Source organism: Canis lupus, chromosome 6 (assembly GCF_011100685.1).
Source record: "Canis lupus familiaris isolate Mischka breed German Shepherd chromosome 6, alternate assembly UU_Cfam_GSD_1.0, whole genome shotgun sequence".
Classification (NCBI taxonomy): domain Eukaryota; kingdom Metazoa; phylum Chordata; class Mammalia; order Carnivora; family Canidae; genus Canis; species Canis lupus.
In genome coordinates this window covers 17,863,729-17,886,387 of record NC_049227.1, presented here as the reverse complement: position 1 = coordinate 17,886,387, position 22,659 = coordinate 17,863,729, and the positions used below count along the sequence as shown (strand labels likewise).

Below are 22,659 nucleotides of genomic sequence, written 5' to 3'. Positions count from 1 at the left end.
ATAAACAAATTTTAAAAAAAGAAAAGAAACCAGACCCCAGTCTCATGAGCCCCCAGGATACCATAGATCACAAACACAAAGCTCTGACTTTAGGAGTCCCTCCTCTCTCGGACCCCCATCCCTTTGAGCCTCAGAGTTAGAGGGCCCCAATTTTCCATACAGAGTCCACCATCCTAGAATTTCAGTCAGGCCAAACTCCCAATGTCCCGGATCCTCCTTGGTTTCTGAGTTCTTTTAGGCTATTTGCTCCCAGCTCAGACCCAGATCCTGTGTATTTCCATTCAGTGTCTGAGTTAGACATACAGCTCCTGATCTCCTTCTTATTTCCACGCTTTCCTTTTGACCCAAACTACCTGAGTACTTTCCCCCTTCCCCTCTTTGGGGTTTTCCTCCCCTCCCAGAACCAAGGAATAAATGGGCTCCTCCCTGAGCCTAGACCCCCCTGGTAACCGTATAAGGTGAGGCAGCTGTCATTGGAAGCAGGGAGAGGCTAGTGTAGGAGGCCAAGGGCAGCTGCTAAGTTTAGGGTGGCTCCTTCTCTCTTCTTAGAGACAACAGGTGGCTGGGCCTCAGTGCCCAGAAAAGAAAATGTCTTAGAGGCATTGGCATGAGGCTGGAGGAGGGAAAAAGGAGGAGGTACTTTCCTCAGGACATCAGGTCCTAGAGGGAGCAAAAGAAGGAGGAGGTGGGTGTCCTTGCCAATCTTGGCCTCCCAGGGCTTCCTCAGCCACTATTTCCCCAGGAGAGGGTACCTCAAAGTCACACAAGCAGCCGAGCTGGTTCTTGCCTAGAATGGGGAAAGGAGCACTAGCCATTCCAGCCACCCAGAAGGAAGTGACCAACTAGCATCTCTCCTGGTGTCTCTGACTCCCCTCCTCTGAATTCTAACTTTCACAATAGGATCCAATGAAATGATTATAGACTCACATTAGATTATGTTCTTCAGTTTCAAACTTTTCCAAGGCTCCCAAGTTCTTATCCCTCACCTCAGCCTGGCATGGAAGACCCTTCAATCTCTGGTTTCCAGCCTACACCCTCTGCTCTAGCCTTGTCACCATTCTAACAACTTGACCTTTCACTTCTCCAGGTCTTTGCTTATCTGTGCTCTCTGTTTAGCATGCCTGCCCTTCTACTTTCACCTAACTTCTCCTGGTCTTCATAAAATCATTCCCATATCCTCAGACAGGGCTGCTATGCCCTCTACTTCTGTGCTCCAGATCAGCTGTCCTTTTTTTTTTTTTTTTTTTTTCAGATCAGCTGTTATGGCATTTTCTTAGTTTATCCAGTCTCCACAGGTAGGCTGTAAGTCCACCAAGGCAGGGCACAAATATGAATTGTAATGATTATATTTCACTAAACTGTTTCCACATAGTGTTCATATCCACAAGTTCTGTGGGATGGGGAAAACAAGGCCCATGTTTGGTGCAGAAATTATTTAAAAATAAAAAATCTTTTTAAAAATACAAATAAGGGCAGCCCCAGTGGCGCAGCGGTTTAGTGCCGCCTGCAGCCCAGGGCGTGATCCTGGAGACCTGGGACCGAGTCCCACGTCAGGCTCTCTGTGTGGTGCCTGCTTCTCCCTCTGCCTGTGTCTCTGCCTCACTCTCTCTCTCTCTCTGTCTCTATGAATAAATAAAATAAAATCTTTAAAAAACATACAAATAAATAGAAACATAAAAATGTTAATTTCAAAATGAGGAATATTTTTTAAAGAAATAAATAATAAATAAATCTGGAGCCACCCCACTCAGGTTTATCTTTCTCCCAGTACTATGCATTAGTTTGGGTCCTCTCTGAACTCTGGCATATTGGAGCCCCCTTTTGGGAAAGTGAGCATCCTTTCCTGCCTGGGTCCTAGTGAGACACACATCCCAAGACCTAGTCGCTCCTCCCTCCCTGAGCTCCAGCTGCTGCCAGCCCTCCAAGAAAGGAGAGGCCCTGAGCCGGGCTATTTTGGTATCTGGGGTGGGCACCCACAGGGCTAAGGTTACCCTGGTATGTTGAGGGCTCCCTGGGGCAGGACTATATAACCCCAGAGGGACTGTCACAGGCTGACTCTGCTCCTTCCCAGCCAGAGCCACTGCCTTGCCCCCAGGAGACTGAAGCCATGGTGAGTGAGAATCCCCCAGCCCCTACCCAGATCCCTCAGACCTCAAGGCAGCCCCACTTTTTATAAGTAGCTGATTCCCAGTCCAGTAAGAGGAAACAGATGAATCCTCCCTTTCTTGTCATTGCTAATGGGGAGCATACAGAAAGATGGCCTAAGTGATCCAACCAAGGATAATCTGCCAAGACTCTCCATTCACAGGAGACCCACCTCTCTCAAAGCATGCTGCATACTTTCCTGTACTCCTTTCTAAAACCCTCTGGGCAGAGTCAGGCAAGGATTTCAACTCTCATTCTATACATGAGAAATTAGAGGTTCAGACAGGGTGAATGAGCAGATCAGGGTCACACAGCAGGTTTGGGACTCAGAGGAGACAAGCTCTGGTCACTGAAAAGGAGATTTGTTGAGGAGTCCCACATGCTGGGTAGGATGGAGGATAGGAATTTGGGGATGCAACCAAAACAAGTCCCCTCAGCAAAGAGGTCATAAGGAGAGGAAAACCTAGAACCAAAAGAGCTGCTTTTAAAAAAATGACTCAAAGAACCCTGAATCTAATCCATTGCCTCCAGAGAGATGTAGGGATTCACCCATGGACCACTTTGCCCATCCCTCACCCCCCCAGGCACCCAAAAAGGCCAAGAGAAGGGCAGTGGCAGAGGGCGGAAGCTCCAATGTCTTCTCCATGTTCGACCAGACTCAGATCCAGGAGTTCAAGGAGGTGAGTAAGGGGAGAAGGGAGACTGGAAACTGACCAAAGGCACCCCTTGCCACCTCTCCCTGGAATGTGCACCTGTTTAGGGGGAGGGGAAGGGTTTAGAATTCCTTGCTTCCCGTCCTGCTTGGCATGTAAGAGAACAGCTGGCAAGGGGCCAGAATCTGATCTGCCTGGGCTAGGGATGCTGAAGCCTGGCCACAGGGGAACTAATCCCTCCCTGCCCCTGCCTTCCACAGGCCTTCACGGTAATTGACCAGAACCGTGATGGCATTATCGACAAGGAAGATCTGCGGGACACCTTCGCAGCCATGGGTGAGCCCCTTCTCCTACCCATAGAGACTCAAGGCTGGAGAGTACTGGGAATTCAGGAGCCTTGGGTTTCAGCCCTGCCAGTTCCACCCCAAAACCTCAGTCCACCCAGAAGAAAAAATGGGTGGGATGATCTGAATTTATGGGAAGGATCAACCAACCCTTGGCGGAAAGATCCCACTCCAGCTTCCCCCACCCTACTCCAGGGCGCCTCAATGTGAAGAATGAGGAGCTAGATGCCATGATGAAGGAAGCCAGTGGTCCCATCAACTTCACCGTCTTCCTGACCATGTTTGGGGAGAAGCTTAAAGGTGAATGAAATGTCCTGGGTCTAAGCCCCCAGATGCCCCTACCCACACCTTTCAGGGACAGAACCTTCAGAAACCCTTCTGCTTCATGCGCCTTCTGACCTTCCAGGTGCGGACCCCGAGGATGTGATCACTGGAGCCTTCAAGGTCCTGGACCCTGAGGGGAAGGGCACCATCAAGAAGCAGTTGTAAGTGACCCTTTCCAGCTCAAACACAGAAAGCCTCCTTAAATTCTTACCAAAGCTTAGGTATAAAAGAGAGAATAAGGGAAAAATTAGGACTGTGGAAATGGGCAATAGGATTACACTATCACAGCACATATGAGAGGGGAAGAGCAAAACCGAGAAGGCCAGACTGGGAGACCAGTGAGGGATCTGGAATGACTTCGGTTTTCAAGTTGATACCAGGAATGGCAACCAGGATGAGGTGGGAGGGACTGGAAAGGAACCACGAAGCCCAATCTCAACTCCCCATATGTCACCTCTCCGCAGCCTGGAGGAGATGCTTACCACGCAGTGTGACCGCTTCTCCCCGGAGGAGGTGAGCAGGGGAGGGGCCGGGAGAAGCAGACGGAGGGGGGAGGGGAGCATACGGAGTCGGTAGGAGACGCCGCCCCTGAATCTTTCCGCAGATCAGGAACATGTGGGCAGCCTTCCCCCCCGACGTGGGAGGCAACGTGGACTACAAGAACATTTGCTACGTCATCACGCATGGCGACGCCAAGGACCAGGAGTAGGGGACCCTCTTAGGCTTCTGCGGGCCAACGCCTTCCTGCCAGTCCGACCCCCACCCCGACTCCTAATAAAACTAAACTGGTCTTTGTTTATTAGCCGCGGCGCTTTCAGTGCGTTTGTGGGAGAGGGACTCAGGTGGGAAGCTGGCCTGAAACACTGCCTGGCCCCAAGCCAGCGCCCAGCCGACGAGTAAATAGTGGCCCGGAGGCCTGGGGTCCGGGTGGGGCGGCTCCATCCGCTCCATCCGCTACATCCGCCACTTACTCCCGCTGGGAAAGTAAGACTCTGGTGGTTTCAGGGAAACTACTTGTTTTTTTAATATTTACCCATTTATTTATTTGAAAGAGAGCGCAGGCGCGAGCAAGGGGAGGGGCAGAGGGAGGAGAGGGAGAGAGAAAAATCTCCAGCAGACCCCCGCTGAGCAGGACCGGCCCCCCCACCCCCCCACTGGATTCTATACCCTGAGATCATGACCTGAGCCAAACTCAAGAGCCTCACGCTTAACATACTGGGCCACTCCGGCGCCCTGAAACTCATTTTATTGAAGTCACAGCTTGAGTGAAGGGGGCGGGGGGGCTAGGGGCGGGGCTGAAAGCTGGGGCGTGGCCAAGGGGTGTGGCCAAAGGCGGGACTACAAACCCGGCATTGGGAGAACCTCTTAGCCCGAGAGCCCAGAGCCGAGTTGGGTCTCGCAGGCTGGGGCTCCAGGATTGGACGGGAACCGACTGAAGGCGGAGCCGAGGTAAAGCAGGGCCGGGCGGGGTCCTCAGAGAGTGTCCGATTGCTCTCCCTGAGTCTGGCTTTGCTGCATCTGGGCCTGCATCTTCTCCAGCATCTCTTGCATGCGGCGCAGCTGTGCGGGGCAAGATTGTAGGCGGTGGGACGGGGAGGCCATGGAGGGACTTCGAAGAAGACTTGGGGTTCTGGGGGGTTGGGGCAGAGCGAGGTACTTGCTCACCTCTTCATCTTTCTCACGGATCAATTTCTCTGTCTCGGCCAGAGGCAGCATGGGCAACGGGATCTCTGTGGCGCTCTGGCGGGAGAGCTTACTAGGAGGCGGGGGAAAGGGACAGGGAATCAAGGGCGGGACCCTCGGTTAATGGTTGCAGGAGCGGCGCGGGGCGTGTGGCGAGGTTGGGGTCTAGAGGCGGGGCCATGTCCTTTCAATGCCATAAACAAAGTGGATGGGGAAAGATTCTGGGAGAGTGGTCTGGATGATGAAGGCCGGGTCCGGGACAGTGAGGGCCAGGCCTTGGGAGTCCCTAGGACTCAGGTCAGGGTCTCACCTACGGCTGGTTCGATCGCGAGCCCCAGGCCGGGCTAGGCTCTGTAGGCAGCTGGCCCGGTAGCCCTCGTAGAGAAGATCGTGGGTCACTTCCTTCAGGTCCTGCAGGTGTGTCTGCACCAGCATCCGTCGCAGGTTCAGGAAGTCGCAGTGATGTGGGTTCTCGACTGAGGGGCGGACCGGCGAGTGTCAGGGACCTTCGGGTCTAGCCCTACTGGGCCTGGTCGAGTCTGCCCAGATTCCTGCCCCTGTCTAGGTGAGGGTCTGAAGTCCAAGGATCCCTCTTTTGGCTCTTAGGATCCCCGGGACCAGAGATCGCCCCAACTTTACATGTTGGGTGCCATTGACTCAGAGGCGTCTTGGGCTCCCCGCTGGCCTCAGAAAGCATGCCCACCTTACTCACCCTCCACGGTACCCCAGGAGTAGCGGCGTCCCCTCACAGGCCGGGTCCCACCGTCCCTCACTACCTCGCAGGAACCAACAACTGCAAAAGGGATGCTTTCCTGAAAGGCAGGAGTCAGGGATCACCGGTGGCCCCTCTTGGGCAGAAACCTCGTTGTCAACCTCCACCTCTGCAGCCGCAGCCCTGGCTTCTTTGCCCCATCCTCCTTTGCATCTTTACCTTCATCTCTGCATCCTGCCTCTTGAAGTCCTCATCCTCATCAGAGTCACAATCGGGGAACTGGTAGATGTTGATCTCTTCCTCTTTCAACTGGTCCCTGATCTAGGAGCAGACAGATGCACAGACAGTGAGAAACAGAGGCTGTGAGCAGCAGACACTGCCTGGCTGGAGACAGTGAGATAAGGTACCAGGTGGTCAGAGGCAGGTGACATGAAAGGCAGATGGTGACATACAGGAGGCCCCAAACCAAAATCTCAGAAGGGTGCCTGGGCTGGCTCACTCAGTAGAGCATGTGACTTTTGACTTCAGGGTTGTGAGTTCAAGCCCCACGTTGGGTGTAGAGATTACTTAAGATCTTGGGGCCCCTGGGTGGCTCGGTGGGTGAAGCATCTGACTTGATTTCAGCTCAGGTTTTGATCTCAGGGTCATGAGCTCAAGCCCCTGTTGGGCTTAAAAAAATTTTTTTTAATTAAAAAAAATACTTTTATTTAAATCTTAAAAAAAAACAAAACAAAACAAAACAAAACAAAACAAAAAAAAACTCAAGTAATGAGAGAGATATATATGGTGAAAAAGAGACAAAGACACCCTAACAGGGATGACTGGAGCCTGGGAAGATTATAGGATGAGGCAAATACCAAAAGCCCAGGAGAGAGAGGCCTAAGCAGAAACAGTGAGAGAGGGCTCTGAAGTTACGATGGGGATCATCATTCCTTGCTGCCACCCTCAGACAGACAGGCCTTAGCCAAGCAACCAGTCCAGGGATTCTATTCCGAGCCTCCAGCTTCTTCAGCCAGCTTACTACCCACCTTCCTCAGAAACTCTCTCCTGCAGTGTGGTTTGACTCATTTTGCTTCCTTTCCCGAGATCAAAGAAGTCAAAGCTGATTTCAGGTTTGATAACAACTTTTGGCTTCATGTAGGGCCAAAGATCAGAGGTTACCAGACATACCTTCTGCTTGAGAGCCTGGGTCTCCTTAGGCATCAGGGCATCTGCTTTGCCAATGACTGGGATGATGTTGACCTTTTCATGTACTGCCCGGAGGAAGGCCACATCTAGGGGCCGGAGCCTGCGTGGAGTGATTGGTCAGGGTTCAGCCTTAGGCCACGGAAACCTTCCCTGCCCCTACCCAATACCTCAACCCTCGAGGGTGTCCCCCAGACCCTCGGCCAAAGGGTGAGATGAAGTAGAGGCAGCAGTGGACACGGGAATCCTGAATGTTCTTCCGGTTCAGGCCACTCTCATCCCTAAGATACTGCTCAAATTGCTCCTCAATGAAGCGCACCACAGGCAGCCAGCTGGGGTGTGGGGCAAGAGAGAACAGTCACAGGGGAGGGGCCACAGGGGAGGGAAGGGGTCGAAGCTAGCCAGGACCCTGGAGGTGGGAACTAGTTTCTTGGACTCTAACCAAAGACATCAAAGGAGATTGATGAGGTGTAGTTCAGCTGTTGGGAAGCCACATGGCCACCAGATGCAGACCCACCTTTTGGGGAGGGCAGGGGCAGAGCAGACCAGTCCTGTAACTGACCCCTCAGCCTTCACAGAGTAGCCACATGGGGAAGCTTAGCCCGCGCTCCTTCCATTGTTCTCACCAGTCTGAACAATCCACGGAGTCCCCAAAGCCAGGTGTATCCACCACTGTCAGCTTCACCTTAATACCCCCCTCCTCGATCTCCACACCCCGGCGCTCAATGGTCAGTGTTCGTGTCAAGCGAGCTGTGGAGATGAGAAGTGGTCAGGGAGCTTCGCAGGGGTCTGAGCCAGGTTTCCTTTCTCAGAATCCCAGTTGCCCCCACCCATTTTTTTCAGGGGAGTCTCAGAAAAGCACTGAGCTACCCGAGTGCCCCCAAAAAGTCAGGGGAGACCCAGATGAGTGCCACCTGGGGATAGGGGAGACAGAGGACCTGGAGAGGACAGGATGGTCTTACCGCTGGCCTCTGGCAGTTGCCGGTCCTCATAGAGATTGGTGAGAAACAGGCTGTTGATGAGGGTGGATTTTCCCAAGCCTGACTCCCCTGTGGACAGGACAGACCCACCTGGTCAGGTGAGGAGACAGCCAGGGTCTCTTGAGGACCCAGTCCCCTGTCCCAAACCCATCAGACCTGCCACCATGAGTGTGAAGTCGAAGCCCTTCTTGACGGACTTGCGGTGCAGCTGATTGGGGAGGGCGGCGAAACCCACATACTCCTTGTCCTGTTGCTAGGGGGCAGACAGTATGAGGCTGCTGGGAGCGGCAGGCAGGGCCCCCAGTGTAAGCTGACTTCTCCTTGGGAGTGAGGAGAAGTCAGCCTACCATGGGTTGACTTGGGCCTGGCGACTCCGGGGTTTGGGGGCTGAGGGCAAAGATGCCTGTATTCCTGGGCAGAAGGACTTACCATGGCCCTGCTAGCTGTCGCTGCACCTGCTGTCTCTCCCCACTTCCTCTGGTGGGGCAGGAAGTTGAGTGTGGCAAATAAGGGGGCGGGCAATGTAGGAAGCTGAGATGCTCGAACTGGTGAGGAAAGCCAAGACCAAGAAAACCTGGGAGTTCTCACTTTCTGGATCCCTTTGGCTATGCCCTCTTGGGAAGCTTCAACACCTCAGTTCTCTGCACACCCTTATTCCAAGCCCCCACTGTGACCCCATCACCCTGGTGAGAGGTGGGGTATAGGCAGAGAGGAAGGAAGCAGATTGGTGTCTTTAGCAAGTGAGATGAGACTTTGACTGAGATGGTTAAAAAAAAAGTTCCCAGAGACTAAGTGGACCAAAAGTCTTAACAGATTTAGGGGTGGAAGAAGCCATCAATTTTCCTTACCAGCTCATGCAATTGATTTTTTTTTAAAGATTCTATTCATTTATTCATGAGAGACACAGACAGAGGGGCAGAGACATAGGCAGAGGGAGAAGCAGGCTCCTGGATGGGGAGTCCAATGCAGGACTCAATCTCAGAATCCCAGGATCACGCCCTAAGCTGAAGGTAGATGATCAACCACTGAGCCACCCAGGTGCCCCTGATTCATTTTTTTCCCCCCATGCAATTGGTTCTTTTTCTTTTTCTTTTTTTTTTTTAAGATTTTATTTATTTATTTGATAGAGAAAAAGCACAAATACATAGAGTGGCAAGCAGAGGGAAAGGGAAAAGTAGGCTCCTCACTGAGCAGAGAGCCCAGTTGGTGGGGGGGGGGGGGGGCTCCATCCCAGAACCCTGAGATCATGACCTGAGCTGGAGGCAGACACTTAACTGACTGAGCCACCCAGGTACCCCTTCATGCAAGGGATTCTTTTTTTTTTTTTTTTTTTTTTTTTAAGATTTTATGTATTTGAGAGACAGAGAGAGCACAAGCAAGTGAGCAGCAGAGGGAAAGGGCGAAGCAGTCTTCCAGCTGAGCAGGAGCCCAAAGCCTGGCTCCATCCCAGGTCCCTAATGTGCTTCTGTGTGTAATTTTTTGGTGTGTATGCATTTTGAAAAATGTGTAGTGGGGATCCCTGGGTGGCTCAGCGGTTTAGCACCTGCCTTTGGCCCAGGGTGCGATCCTGGAGTCCCGGGATCGAGTCCCGCATCAGGCTCCCAGCATGGAGCCTGCTTCTCCCTCTGCCTGTGTCTCTGCCTCTTTCTCTCTGTCTGTCTATCATGAATAAATAAATAAAAGAAAAACCTTAAAAAAATGAAAAATGTGTAGTATACAGTGCATGTTTACACAAATGATTATATATATGAATACATATTTGTTAACTTTTTCATTCAGCACTATTTTTTTAAATTTTATTTATTTATGCATGAGAGACAGAGAGAGAGGCAGAGACATAGGCAGAGGGAGAAGCAGGCTCCCCCAGGGAGCCCGATATGGGACTCCATCCTGGGACTCCAGGATCACACCCTGAGCCGAAGGGAGACACTCAACCGTTGAGCCACCCAGGCGTCCCCAGCACTATTTTTTTTTTTAAGATTTTTAAAATTTATTTATTCATAGAGACACACACACACACACACAGAGGCAGAGACACAGGCAGAGGGAGAAGCAGGCTCCATGCAGGGAGACCAATGTGGGACTCTATCCCAGGTCTCCAGGATCACACCCTGGGCCACAGGTGGCACTAAACCGCTGTGTCACTGGGGTTGCCCCCCAGCACTATTTTTTAAAAGCTTTAAAAAAAATTTTTTTTAAAGTAATCTCTACATCCAAGATGGGGCTCAAACCCATGACCCCAAGATCAAGAGCTGCATGCTCAGGACACCTGGGTGGCTCAGTGGTTGAGCGGCTGCCTTTCGTTCAGGCTGGGGTCCTAGGATTCAGTCCTGCATCAGGCTCCCCATTGGGAGCCTGCTTCTCCCTCTGCCTGTGTCTCTGCCTCTCTCTGTGTGTCTCTCATGAATAAATAAATAAAATATTAAAAAAAAAAAGGTATTTATTTATTCATGAGAGACACAGAGAAAGAGGCAAACACAGGCAGAGGGAGAAGCAGGCCCCATGCAGGGAGCCTGATATGGGACTCCATCCTATGACTCCAGGATCACACCCTGAGCCAAGGGAAGACACTCAACCATTGAGCCACCCAGGCGTCGCCAGCACCATTTTTTTTTTTTTTTTTTTTTTTTTTTTCAGCACCATTTTTTAAAAGCTTTTTTAAAGCTTTTTTCTTTTTTTTTTTTTTTAAAGTAATCTCTACACCCAACATGGGGCTCAAACCCATGACCCCAAGATCAAGAGTTGCATGCTCAGGACGCCTGGGTGGCTCAGTGTTTGAGCATCTGCCTTTCATTCAGGCTGGGGTCCTAGGATTCAGTCCCGCATTAGGCTCCCCATTGGGAGCCTGCTTCTCCCTCTGCCTGTGTCTGCCTTTTTCTCTGTGTCTCTCATGAATAAATAAATAATTTTTAAAAAAGATTTTATTTATTTATTCATGAGAGGCACACAGAGAGAGAGGCAGAGATAGAAGCAGAGGGAGAAGCAGGCCCCATGCAGGGAGCCCGATGCGGGACTCCATACCAGTACTCCGGGATCATGCCCGGAGCTGAAGGCAGACCCCCAACTGCTGAGCTATCAGGCATCCCTTAAATATTAAATTAATAATTCTACCGCTTAGGGTCACAATGGGGATTTTACGGCCTAATAGACATAAAGCTCTTAGTTCAGTATCCAATGTATGAGATGAGCTCCCACAGAAAATGCTAGCTATTGCTAGCATTACTTGGGCAGAGGGGTGTGACAGTGCCACCATCTCAAATCTAGTGATTGCCCCTTGCTGAGGATGTAGACAGGGTTTCGGCCCTCTGGGGAGCCAGAGACAGCCACAGGTAAGTGTGCCACAGAGCACTGGTGCTAAAAACGTAGTGCAACAAGGAGATAAACAGAGGACTTCGAGAAGCCAAGGGAAGGGATAATTATACCCCTCCTCACTCCGAAACCCTTCCTCCTGCATTTCTTATCAAGCTGAGCAGGCCTAAAGTCTTAATTAAAACTCTGAGCTCCTCCCCCCTTGCACTCCAGGAGTACATTTGACCCCAGAACAACACAGCTTTCAACTGTGATGATGGTGGTGGTGGGGGTGGGGGTGTCCATTTGTATGCAGATTTTTTTTTCAATGAATACAGTACTATAAAGGTATTTTTCTCTTATGATTTTCTTTTCTTTTAAAAATATTTTGTTTATTTAGGGACACCTGAGTAGCTCAGTGGTTGAGCATCTGCCTTTGGCTCAGGACATGATCCTGGGGTCCTGGGATTGAGTCCCACATCGGACTCCCTGCAGGGATCCTGCTTTCCCTCTGCCTGTGTCTCTGCCTTTCTCTGTGTGTGTCTCTCATGAATAAATAAATAAAAAATCTTAAAAAAAAAGGGTTTTATTTATTCATGAGAAACCCACACAGAGAAAGGCAGAGACAGGCAGAAGGAAAAGCAGGCTCCCCGTGGGGAACCCAATGCAGGACTCCATCCCAAGACCCCAGGATCACGACTGGAGCCAAAGGCAGATGCTCAACCACTGAGCCACCCAGGCATCCCATGATATTCTTTTTTTAATTTTTAATTTATTTTTTAAAAGATTTCATTTATTATTAATTAGAGAGAGAGAGAGTACACGGGAGCATGAGCTGGGGGAGGGGCAGAGGGAAAGAGAGAAGCAGATTCCCCACTGAGCAGGAAGCCTGATACTGGGGCTCAATTCCAGGACCTCATGATCCTGACTTGAGCAGAAGGCAGATGCTTAACCAACTGAACTACCCAGGCACCCCTCCTTTTTTTTTTTTTAAGATTTATTTTTATTTTTATTTATTTATGAGAGAGAGAGAGAGAGAGAGAGAGAGAAAGAGAGAGGCAGAGACACAGGCAGAGGGAGAAGCAGGCTCCATGCCGGGAGCCTGACGTGGGACTGGATCCCGGGATTCCAGGATCGCACCCCCCGGCCAAAGGCAGGCGCGAAACCGCTGAGCCACCCAGGGATCCCCCCACCCTTTTTTTTTTTTTAAGATTTTTATTTATTTGAGAGAGCACAAGCACAGGAGCAGGGGGAGGGGCAGAGGGAGAGGAACAAGCGACTCCCCACTGATGAGGAGCTCAATAGTGGACTCAATCCCAGGACCCCAATATCATGACCTGACTCAATACGGGACTCAATCCCAGGACCCCAAGATCAAGACCCAAGCCAAAATCAGATGCTTAACTGACTGAGCCACCCAGGCACCCCTTCTTATGATTTTGATAACATTTTCCTTTCTCCAGCTTATTTTATTGTAAGAACACAGTATGTAACACAGTAGTATTCATTTTATTTATGAATAAATTGTAAGAACACAGTATGTAACACAGTAGTATTCATTTTATTTATGAATTTATTCATTTATGAATAAATAAAATCTTAAAAAATATATATGCATCTAATATCACTACCATGATATAACCCCATTTTGATTTTTATCCTTCTAGATTTTCTCTCATCCCTTTAAATATGAATAAACATATTTACAAAACTAGGATCATACTATAACTTTGTTTGGAATCCTATTTTTATCACTGCATATGTTCTATCTATAATAAATATTTATAATTTTTAACATTCATTTATTTTTATGAGGATGACATTTAACAATTTGATATAGAGTGGTTTTTCTTTTTTTTTTTTAAGTTTTGTTTTAATTCCAGCTAACATACAGTGTTATTAGTTTCAGGTATACAACATGATTCAACAATTCCATACATCACCTAGTGCTCAACACAAGTTCACTCCTTAGCCTCCCATCATCTGTTTAGTCCCTCTCTGCCTCTGATAACCATCAATTTGTTCTCTATAATTAAAAGTCTGTTTCTTGGCTTGTTTCTCTTTTTCCCCTTTGCTTGTTTTCTTAAATTCCACGTGAGTGAAACAATATTTGTCTTTCTATGATTGACTTATTTCCCTTAGCATTATACTCTAGCTCCGTCATGTTGCTGCAAAAGGCAAGATTTCATTCTTTTTTATGGCTGAGTAATAACCATTATATATACACACCACATCTTCTTTATCCATTCATTTATCAGTAGACACTTGGGCTGCTTCCGTAATTTGGCCATTGTGGATAATGCTACTATGAACATTGGGGTACATGTATCCCTTTGATGTTTTTATATTTTTTGGTTAAATATCCAGTAGTGGGATTGCTAGATTGCAGGATAGTTCTATTTTAACTTTTTGAGGAAACTTGATACTGTTTTCCACAGTGGCTGCACCAGTTTGCATTCCCACCAATAGTGCATGAGGGTTCCTTTTTCTCCACCTTCTTGTGAACACTTGTTTCTTGTGTAGCTGATTTTAGCCATTCTGGCAGGTGTGAGGTAAAATATCATTGTAGTTTTGATTTGCATTTCCCTGATGATCAGTGATGTCGAGCATCTTTTCATGTCTATTGGCCATATATATCATCATTTTTATAAAAGTTTAGTATTTAGATTGATTCCCATTTTTTTCCCAGTGATAAACAATGCTGAGCTGGGATGGACATGTTTGTGGTGCCATCATTGTGTACTTGTCCAACCATTTCCTTAGGCCTTTCTATGAGGTGAATTACTGAGTCAAAGGAAGTCACATATTTAAGGCATTTGTGAATATTAACAAATTGCATAAACAATAGGCTCTTAGCTTGCAGAGATGACATGAATTACTAGTGACACAATATTCATTTACATGCTTATTACTCCAACAAATTATGTCTAATCATCCATACAATAAGGTTTGGGGCCTGCTCAGAGAAAGGAAGATCCTACCTTGAGATTCCTATGGGGCAGTATATGGTAGATAGGTATTTTCTCATTTAATCATCTGGATTATTTATTTTTCATCTTGCCATTAAACCTGCATAGCTATTGATGGCCCCACCGGGCATCCCTGGAAGGGCTTCTGTATCTTTTGATCCGAATTCAGGTTCAGACCTAAGAAGTCCAGGCTTTCTCTAGCTAGTTCTGTGAGTGAGTATGGTATACAGACTGGCCACCTTTCAGAAGGTTCTCCAAGAGTGGCTGGCTTTTTGCCATTTGGTACCCCCTTATCTCTGTTTTCCATCACAAGGACCTGGCACGGGATCCCTGGGTGGCGCAGCGGTTTGGCGCCTGCCTTTGGCCCAGGGCGCGATCCTGGAGACTCAGGATCGAATCCCATGTCGGGCTCCCGGTGCATGGAGCCTGCTTCTCCCTCTGCCTGTGTCTCTGCCTCTCTCTCTCTCTCTGTGGGACTATCATAAATAAATAAAATAGATAAATAAAATAAACAAAGACCTGGCACATGGTGGGCCCCCAGAATACAACTAAATGTACCATTCTATCTTCAGCTTCCTTTGCCTTCCTATTATGTAAACTCATGACACATTAAAACACAACTATTCGGGCAGCCCCGGTGGCTCAGCAGCCCTCCAGCCCGGCGCATGATCCTGGAGACGCAGGATCGAGTCCCATGTCAGGCTCCCTGCATGGAGCCTGCTTCTCCCTCTGCCTGTGTCTCTGCTTCTCTCTCTCTCTCTCCTGTGTATTCTCATGAATAAATAAATAAAATCTTAAAAAAAAAACCACAACTATTCTGTTTTTCTCTTTGAGGATAGGTCTTCACCATCTTTGGATCTCAGGCTTCTAGCATGTAGTAGGTTTTCAAATAGTGTGTAGGCAACTGTTCATTTCATTCCCTCTGCCTGAGTTCTTCATTCAGCCCCCACTTTAGCCCACTCTGGATTTTGGTGAAACCTTAGCTGTTCTGAAAGGATTGGCTCAAAAATGCCATCTTCTTTCTTGGTTGCTCCACCCAAAAAAGTAAAAGCTGTTATCTTTGGCTAAGCACTTTACACATACAACACATATTAATCCTGAACCATTCAAATTGGCTATTATCCTCCCCATTTTACAGTTTAGGAAAAGAAGTAGGTCAAATTTGACTAGGGTCAAACAATAGTAAATGACAAGGTCAGGAATCAGCCTGCAGGAATGGCTTTAAAGGCAGTGTCCATAGCCACTAAACTCTACAGGTCTCTCTCTCTCTGCACTGCACTCCTATCATATTTTGTTCATCAGGTTGGTATAGAATCTGTCTCATCAGGATGCCTGGTGGCTCAGTGGTTAAGCGTCCGCCTTTGGCTCTGGGCATGATCCTGGAGTACCAGGATAGAGTCCCACATCTGGTTCCCTGCATGGAGCCTGCTTCTCCCTCTGCCTAGGTCTCTACCTCTCTACCCCTCCGTGTCTCTCATGAATAAATAAAATCTTTAAAAAAAAGTCTCACCACTTGCATATCTCCATTTTCTACTGGACTAAGGAGTTTCTTTGTATTTTCAGGGCCTACACAGCATCTAGATATTGATGATCCATAAGTGTGTGCTGATTGATGTCAGTGTCTAACATCCATGCCTACCAGACACCCAGAACTACGCTGACCCATTCCCACAGCTTAGAATTCTTCCTGCCTTCCCACACTCTTTTACTGGTGCATGTAACTTTTTCATGCCCCTATAATTCTTTTCTTTTTCATGATTGGCATGCTTGCCCCTGTAAACTGGTAGCATCCAAGGACAAATCTTACATGTGTTTCATCTCTTTATCCCAAACTTTTGGCTTTGCATTAAGGTGCTAATTAAATGTGAATTAATATACAAATCTGTCACCCCTCCCTATCATCAGATCATCTCTCAGGCACTCCTCTCTTCACCAAAGACAAGCTGGTTCAGAGTACAGATACCGGGGATCACACCCCAGGTCCCCTGGAACACAGACTCAGCCATGGTGGCACCAAACTGGAAACCAGGGTTTAATGTTTTAGGCTCTCCTTCTTGGGTTTGGCCTTTGTGGGGTTGTCGACCTGTCCCCTAGTCTCCCCATGGGCTCTTTCTTTGTGTCTCTCTTTGTCTCTGCCTGTTTCACTGTCTTTTGTTCCTCTGCCTCTGGGCCTGCTTCTCTCCAGATTCCCTTCCTCTTTTTTTTTTTTTTTTAAAGATTTTATTTATTTATTCATGAGAGACACAGAGAGAGAGGCAGCGACGCAGGCAGAGGAAGAAGCAGGCTCCCTGCGGGGAGCTCGATGTGGAACTCAATCCCAGGACTCCAGGATCACGCCCTGAGCCAAAGGCAGAAGCTCAACCACTGAGACACCCAGGCGTCCCTCCCTTCCTCTTCTTACAGCTCCTCCGACTGTGCTTCAGTGACTTTGTATCTATCTCTTGTTTCTACATCTCTTTGTTTTCGGCGGCCAAGCTTTTGCTCCTATATTTTTTGGGCCGCCGTTGTCTCTCGGTCTCTCTCTGCCTTTGTGTCCTCTCTGACTCGGGGCTCTTGGGTTACGACTTGGTGAGTCTCTGGCTCAGGGTCTCCGCTCCAGGCCCCTGGCCTGATTTCAACTGGCCCCCTCTCCCCGTCATTTCTCTGGCGCCGGCCTCAATCCTCTACCGGCTGCTCCGGCCTCGGTCTCCCCTAGCCCTGCCCCCTCCCCACCCCTCTACCGGTTGCTTCGGCCTCGGTCTCCCCTAGCCCAGCCCCCTCCCCACCCCTCTACCGGCTGCTCCGGCCTCGGTCTCCCCTAGCCCAGCCCCCCTTCCCACCCCTCTACCGGCTGCTCCGGCCTCGGTCTCCCCTAGCCCAGCCCCCCTTCCCACCCTACCCCCGGCCCTAGGCCTCTCGGACCGGCCGCGCTTTGTTTCCTGTGTCTCAGCGCCCCGCCCCCGCCCCGTCTGGGGTCTCCGCCGCCCTCCGCCGCCCTTTGTTTGCCTTGGTCTCTCCCCCACCCCTTTCCCTGGGTCAGTCTTCGGATCTCTCTTTGTCTCTCCGGACCGGGGTGGCTGGCGCGGTCGGCCAGCCCCGGAGATCGGCGCGGGTGGCCCGACACAGCGACAATTAGGAAGAGTCTTCGGCCCTCATCACCCCGCTCCAGCCCAGCAGGTACATGGTTAATACCACCGAGTTCGGGCAACTGTCCTCGGCTTAGAGTAGCCCTGTCCGCGGCTTGCGGCCTCCCGCCGGCCACCGAGCTCGGGAGGACGCGGGCGGCCCCCACAGGCATGCAGCTCCTCCCAGGTCCTAGAGCGGTTCCGTGCGGCCCCGCGCTTCCGCTTCCCGTCCCCGCCCCCGGCGGCCGCCCCCGGGACGCCTGGGTCCGAGCCCCCTCCCCATTTGGCGCGGAGCCCGCGTCCCGGGGCCGCCGGCGGCTCGGGCAGCGGAGCCCAGCCGAGGAGCTCGCGAGGGCGCCGGGGTGGCGTAGTCGGAGGCGGCCAGGAGGAGAAGGGGGCGCTGCGGGCCGGAAGGAACAGCAGGTGCAGGGGCGGCCGGCGGCGCGGGCGGGGGTCACCGGGGACCGCGCCCCGCACCTCAGACCCGGCCGCTGTCCGGTGCCCGTGCTGACCGGCAGAGGGCAGCGGCAGGACCCCGCGGGCCGCACATGGCTGTGTGACCGTGGGATTGTGTCTGTCCCCTTGCTCAGGGCGGCGTGCGGGCGATGGAGCGCGCGGTGGAGCCCTGGGGCCCGGATCTCCAGGGCGCAGAGGAGAGGGAGCAGCTGAGAAGCGCCCGCACAGGTGAGGCCCGGGGCGGTGCGCCGCCTGGAGTAGGTAAAGGCCGGGTGGGGACTCCGGTGCCGGGCTCTGTTTAGCCGAGACCTAGAAAAATCGGGAGGGAGCTGTGCTTCCAGAGGGAGGGGGAGGGGAGGAAAAGCCAAGGTTAGGGAGCTAGCGTTTCTGAGCACCTACTGTGCGTCAGGCGGTTGAGGGGCTTCATCTTAAGGACTCTCCGGGGTCCTGGACAGTCATCACCAGCTTCACCGCCTGTGCCCTACTTCAGGGCTCATTTTATCTCATCCTGACAATTGCAACAACCTCCCCACATCCCTTTTCTCTTCAGTGATGCACTCAGCAGCCACCTTGATCCAAGTCCACATTTAATCCTGGTTCCTTCTCAGACACCTTCCCTAACTCCCTTCTGCCTACTAATCAAAAGCCTTAGCGTAGTGTTTGGTCTGGGCCTTACATGCTTAATCTAATCCCAACATCCTTTCCAGCTTTATCTTCCATTCCTCTCCATGGTTTACTCTTTTCTGTGCTGTGAAAACTTGGCCCTATCTCCTTATTTCTTCTCTCTCCTGAGAGCAGTTATTCTGAGCCCATAATTATAATTATTTGTGCTTGATCTTATCTCTCTACCAACCCTACGCATTTTGAGGGACAGGTGTGTGTCTGGGTCCTCTCAGGTACACACAAGGTGAATGAAGTAATAAATTACAGAATGAGCTAATATAAGAAGATATAAGAGAGGGGCACCCTGGGACGCCTGGGTGGCTCAGCAGTTGAGCAACTGCCTTTGACTCAGGGTGTGATCCTAGGGTCCCAGGATTGAGTCCTGCATCAGGCTCTCTGCATGGAGCCTGCTTCTCCCTTTTCCTGTGTCTCTGCCTCTCTCTCGGTGCCTTCTCATGAATAAATAAATTCCTTTAAAAAAAAAATGAGATGGACGCCCGGGTGGCTCAGCAGTTGAGCGTCTGCCTTCTGCTCAGGGCGTGATCTCAGTCTGGGTATCAGGTCCCGCATCGGGCTCCCTGTGGGGAACCTGCTTCTCCCTCTGCCTGTGTCTCTGCCTCTCTCTGTCTCTCATGAATAAATAGACAAAATCTTAAAAAAAAAAAAAAAAGGTATAAGAGAAATAACAAATATTAGATTTTTCAAATAGAGACAGTATATTGTTCATGCATCGTTAACACAGGCTTGGGAATTGGACAGACCTGAGTTAGAAATGTGACTTTGCTATTTTCTAACCCTTTTTTTTTTTTTTTTTAAAGATTTTGTTTATTTATTCATGAGAGACAGAGAGAGAGAGAGAGAGGCAGCAATATAGGCAGAAGGAGAAGCAGGTTCCCCACAGGGAGCCCTATGCGGGACCTGATACCCAGACTGGGATCACGCCCTGAGCAGAAGGCAGACGCTCAACCGCTGAGCTGCCTGGGTGTCCCTCCTTTCTAACCTTTATAACCTTGAGAAGTGACTTAAATTGTCTGTCTGAGTGTTCATTTCTATAAAATGGGAGAAGGAGGAGGAATATCTAATAGCATTGTTTACAAGTCTTCAGTGATGCTTAGATCAGTGACTGGCACATATTAAGGGCGTGTTATAAATTACCAATTGTTAATGAGATGCAGCAATAAGTGTTTCAGAAGTTTAGAGAAGAGAGACATCCTTGTAACCACAGATTGTCAAGGAAGAGTTCCTGGGGAAGTTGCTATCAAAGATAGGGGCTGAGCCAAAGGGCAGGGTCTACTATTCCCTTTTCTTTCCTCAGGTATAGGGAGTGAGAATGTGGAGATTTCTCAGCCGGATGAGTTTGAACATACCCCACAGGAGGATGACTTGGGGTTCAAGGAAGAGGAAGATTTGGCCCCAGGTCATGAAGTAGGAAATGCCTCTCTCAAACCTGAAGGCATCCAGACCTGGGATGACTTGTGGGTCCAGAGAGAGGTACCAGGAAAACCTCAGGCTCGGGACGGAGGTCCCCGGCTCTTGGGAGAGCCACGTTGGGGCCAGGCTAGTGATCGGGCTGCCGTGTGTGGTGAGTGTGGCAAGAGCTTTCGGCAGATGTCAGATCTGGTGAAACACCAGCGGACCCATACTGGGGAGAAACCCTACAAGTGTGCGGTGTGTGGCAAGGGCTTTGGGGATAGCTCTGCCCGTATCAAACACCAGCGAACTCATAGTGGTGAAAAACCCTACAGAGCCCGGCCACCAGCCCAAGGCCCCCCAAAGATTCCTCGATCCAGGATCCCCGCTGGTGAGCGCCCCACTATTTGCGGTGAATGTGGCAAGAGCTTCCGGCAGAGTTCTGACCTGGTGAAACACCAGCGAACACACACGGGTGAGAAGCCCTACAAGTGTGGCATCTGTGGGAAGGGCTTTGGTGACAGTTCTGCTCGCATAAAGCACCAGCGGACACACCGGGGGGAGCAGCCTCCCCGGCCCGTGGTGCCCAGACAGCAGCCTTCTCGAGCAGCCACAGCAGCCACACAGGGGCCCAAGGCCCAGGACAAGCCATATATCTGCACCGATTGTGGTAAAAGGTTTGTGCTCAGCTGCAGCCTTCTGAGCCACCAGCGCAGTCACTTGGGGCCCAAACCTTTTGGCTGTGATGTGTGTGGAAAGGAGTTTGCCCGGGGCTCAGACCTGGTGAAGCACCTGCGGGTGCATACAGGAGAGAAGCCCTATCTATGCCCTGAGTGTGGCAAGGGCTTTGCTGACAGCTCTGCCCGGGTCAAACACCTCCGCACCCATAGTGGGGAGAGGCCTCACGCCTGCCCTGAATGTGACCGCACCTTCAGCCTCAGCTCCACCCTTCTCCGCCACCGCCTCACTCATATGGAGCCCCAGGACTTCAGCTTCCCAGGCTATCCCTTGGCTCCCCTGATCCCCAGCCCACCCCCCAGCTCAAGCCCACCCCCACCTCCTCTTGGCACGAGCCCCCCTCTGACACCTCGAAGCCCTTCACACTCAGGTGATGGGCCTTTTGGCCTGCCTGGCTTGGAACCAGAGCCTGGGGGCCCACAGGCTGGGGAGCCTCCCCCACCCCTGGAAGGTGACAAGCCACACAAGTGCCCTGAGTGTGGCAAGGGCTTCCGCCGAAGCTCGGACCTGGTGAAACACCATCGTGTGCACACAGGGGAGAAGCCCTACCTCTGCCCTGAATGCGGCAAGGGTTTTGCTGACAGCTCAGCCCGAGTCAAGCACCTCCGCACCCACCGAGGTGAACGGGCTCGGCCACCACCACCATCCACTCTCCTGAGGCCACATAACCCCCCTGGCCCAGCATCCACAGCCCCTCGACCCCGAGTCCGAGCCCAGACCTCTGGACCCAGTCAGCCCCATGTGTGTAGCTTCTGTGGGAAGGAATTTCCCCGGAGTTCAGATCTGGTCAAACATAGGCGAACACACACTGGGGAGAAGCCATATAAGTGTGCAGAGTGTGGCAAAGGTTTTGGTGACAGTTCGGCCCGCATCAAGCACCAGCGTGGGCACTTGGTCCTGAGGCCCTTCGGGACAGGGGATGGTCAGTCAAGGCCCCTCAAGGAGGAGCCACCAACAGGACTGGAGTAATAGGGTCCAGGGAAGGTGGAAGCCCAGGAGACCAAAGGGAGGGTATCTGCTGCTTAAGCAGAGAATAAAGGGCCGGGGAGGTGGTGGGAGGGAGAAGAGGGGAAGAAATGGGAGAAAGGAGTGAATAGTTAGAAATAGAGATTGGAGACAATGACCTTGAAGCTCAGGAAACTGTCCTGGCTGGGCTCAGTCAGGACCTTGACAGTGTGGTCTATACCCCCAGCTTCTAGAACACTGCCTCATATTCTGAATAGTGTAGGCACTTAATACTTATTGAATGAATAAACTGGCCTTAGCCTGAGGGCCCTTAAAAAACTCTAAAATCTGCTGCCTCTTAACCTGTTAAGAATTGATCCCACACAACCTTGCCCCTAGGAGACCAGCACCCTGGCCAGCACCAAACAGGGTTGGTTTGACCTTATCAACTGCAACAGTAAGACTTAAGGAGTTTCGGGTGGTAGAAAGGCAGGGGCATCTTGAACCTTCTGATGGGAAGAGCTTTGCTCTGTGGATCGCAGTACCCAGGCTCAGGCCACGGGACATGGTCAGCCAGTGGGACACCCTTGGACAGCCCAGATCTTATCTGCCTGGAGAACCCCAACCCGCCCTGACACCTGGACACTGGCAGAATGGACCAGAGACCGCAGAAGGTCCTACGCTCCATGCCAAGCCCAGGTCCTGGTGGACATCAGCAAAGACAAACTGGCTGGGAGACGAGCAGGACTGGAGTGAGGAGAGGCCAGGGAAGCTCCAAGGCAGGACAGCCACATCTCCATGTATCTCCTCACCAATAAATTTTCTTGTCTGAAACTTGGACTCTGTGCTTGTGTGTGTGTGTGCGCGCGCGCGCAGGGTGAGGGGTGGAAGAGACGTCAAAGCCTCACCACAGGTGAAGCCATGTGTAAACTTGTGAGGGTCTCTTGCCCTCTTTGAGCCCGTCAAATAAAAAGTTGGAATAGGCCGCCGCTTTCTAGCTGGCTGGTTGAAAGAAACGGTCACCAGGTCTGTCAGCTGATGCACCAGACCTGCGTTCTGG

General features: G+C 50.9%; 3 protein-coding genes across 6 annotated transcripts; 2 read left to right on the top strand and 1 right to left on the bottom strand.

Annotated features, from left to right (window-relative positions):
* Window positions 1–1,961: 1,961 nt before the first annotated feature.
* MYLPF (myosin light chain, phosphorylatable, fast skeletal muscle) lies at window positions 1,962–4,268 on the top strand. The gene is made up of 7 exons (XM_038539822.1): window positions 1,962–2,110; window positions 2,730–2,825; window positions 3,059–3,134; window positions 3,338–3,442; window positions 3,549–3,627; window positions 3,931–3,979; window positions 4,071–4,268. The coding sequence occupies exons 1-7, from the start codon at window positions 2,108–2,110 to the stop codon at window positions 4,173–4,175; spliced, it is 513 nt and encodes a 170-aa protein (XP_038395750.1). The 5' UTR covers window positions 1,962–2,107; the 3' UTR covers window positions 4,176–4,268.
* Window positions 4,269–4,673: 405 nt separating this feature from the next.
* SEPTIN1 (septin 1) lies at window positions 4,674–8,691 on the bottom strand. Of its 2 annotated transcripts, XM_038539815.1 has the most exons (11): window positions 8,456–8,672; window positions 8,183–8,279; window positions 8,009–8,095; window positions 7,673–7,796; window positions 7,244–7,378; window positions 7,032–7,149; window positions 6,081–6,182; window positions 5,862–5,961; window positions 5,460–5,625; window positions 5,132–5,222; window positions 4,674–5,026 (listed from the first exon to the last, which is right to left on the bottom strand). In XM_038539815.1, the coding sequence occupies exons 1-11, from the start codon at window positions 8,456–8,458 to the stop codon at window positions 4,940–4,942; spliced, it is 1,110 nt and encodes a 369-aa protein (XP_038395743.1). In that variant the 5' UTR covers window positions 8,459–8,672; the 3' UTR covers window positions 4,674–4,939. The 2 variants fall into 2 exon arrangements, with proteins under 2 accessions (XP_038395743.1, XP_038395744.1); XM_038539816.1 differs by lacking the exon at window positions 7,244–7,378 and having other exon boundaries at window positions 8,456–8,691.
* ZNF48 (zinc finger protein 48) lies at window positions 4,790–22,439 on the top strand. 3 transcript variants are annotated; one of them, XM_038539813.1, is made up of 3 exons: window positions 4,790–4,915; window positions 17,978–18,071; window positions 19,822–22,439. In XM_038539813.1, exons 2-3 carry the CDS (start codon window positions 17,993–17,995, stop codon window positions 21,621–21,623), a joined length of 1,881 nt encoding a protein of 626 aa, XP_038395741.1. In that variant the 5' UTR covers window positions 4,790–4,915; window positions 17,978–17,992; the 3' UTR covers window positions 21,624–22,439. The 3 variants fall into 3 exon arrangements, with proteins under 3 accessions (XP_038395741.1, XP_038395742.1, XP_038395740.1); XM_038539814.1 differs by lacking the exon at window positions 4,790–4,915 and adding an exon at window positions 17,212–17,439; XM_038539812.1 differs by lacking the exon at window positions 4,790–4,915 and adding an exon at window positions 17,544–17,810.
* Window positions 22,440–22,659: the final 220 nt, after the last annotated feature.

Excerpts from the sequence above, each read along its gene's own strand:
- MYLPF (XM_038539822.1), top strand. Across the intron at positions 3,135-3,337 it reads GGACACCTTCGCAGCCATGG|GGCGCCTCAATGTGAAGAAT; the intron begins GTGAGCCCCTTC and ends ACCCTACTCCAG. Across the intron at positions 3,980-4,070 it reads ACCGCTTCTCCCCGGAGGAG|ATCAGGAACATGTGGGCAGC; the intron begins GTGAGCAGGGGA and ends ATCTTTCCGCAG.
- SEPTIN1 (XM_038539815.1), bottom strand. Across the intron at positions 6,183-7,031 it reads CCCAGGCTCTCAAGCAGAAG|ATCAGGGACCAGTTGAAAGA; the intron begins GTATGTCTGGTA and ends GTCTGCTCCTAG. Across the intron at positions 5,962-6,080 it reads GGCAGGATGCAGAGATGAAG|GAAAGCATCCCTTTTGCAGT; the intron begins GTAAAGATGCAA and ends CCTGCCTTTCAG.
- ZNF48 (XM_038539812.1), top strand. The coding sequence starts at position 17,559 with ATGCAGCTCCTCCCAGGTCCTAGAGCGGTTCCGTGCGGCCCCGCGCTT. Across the intron at positions 17,811-17,977 it reads CGGGCCGGAAGGAACAGCAG|GGCGGCGTGCGGGCGATGGA; the intron begins GTGCAGGGGCGG and ends CCCCTTGCTCAG. Across the intron at positions 18,072-19,821 it reads GCTGAGAAGCGCCCGCACAG|GTATAGGGAGTGAGAATGTG; the intron begins GTGAGGCCCGGG and ends TTCTTTCCTCAG.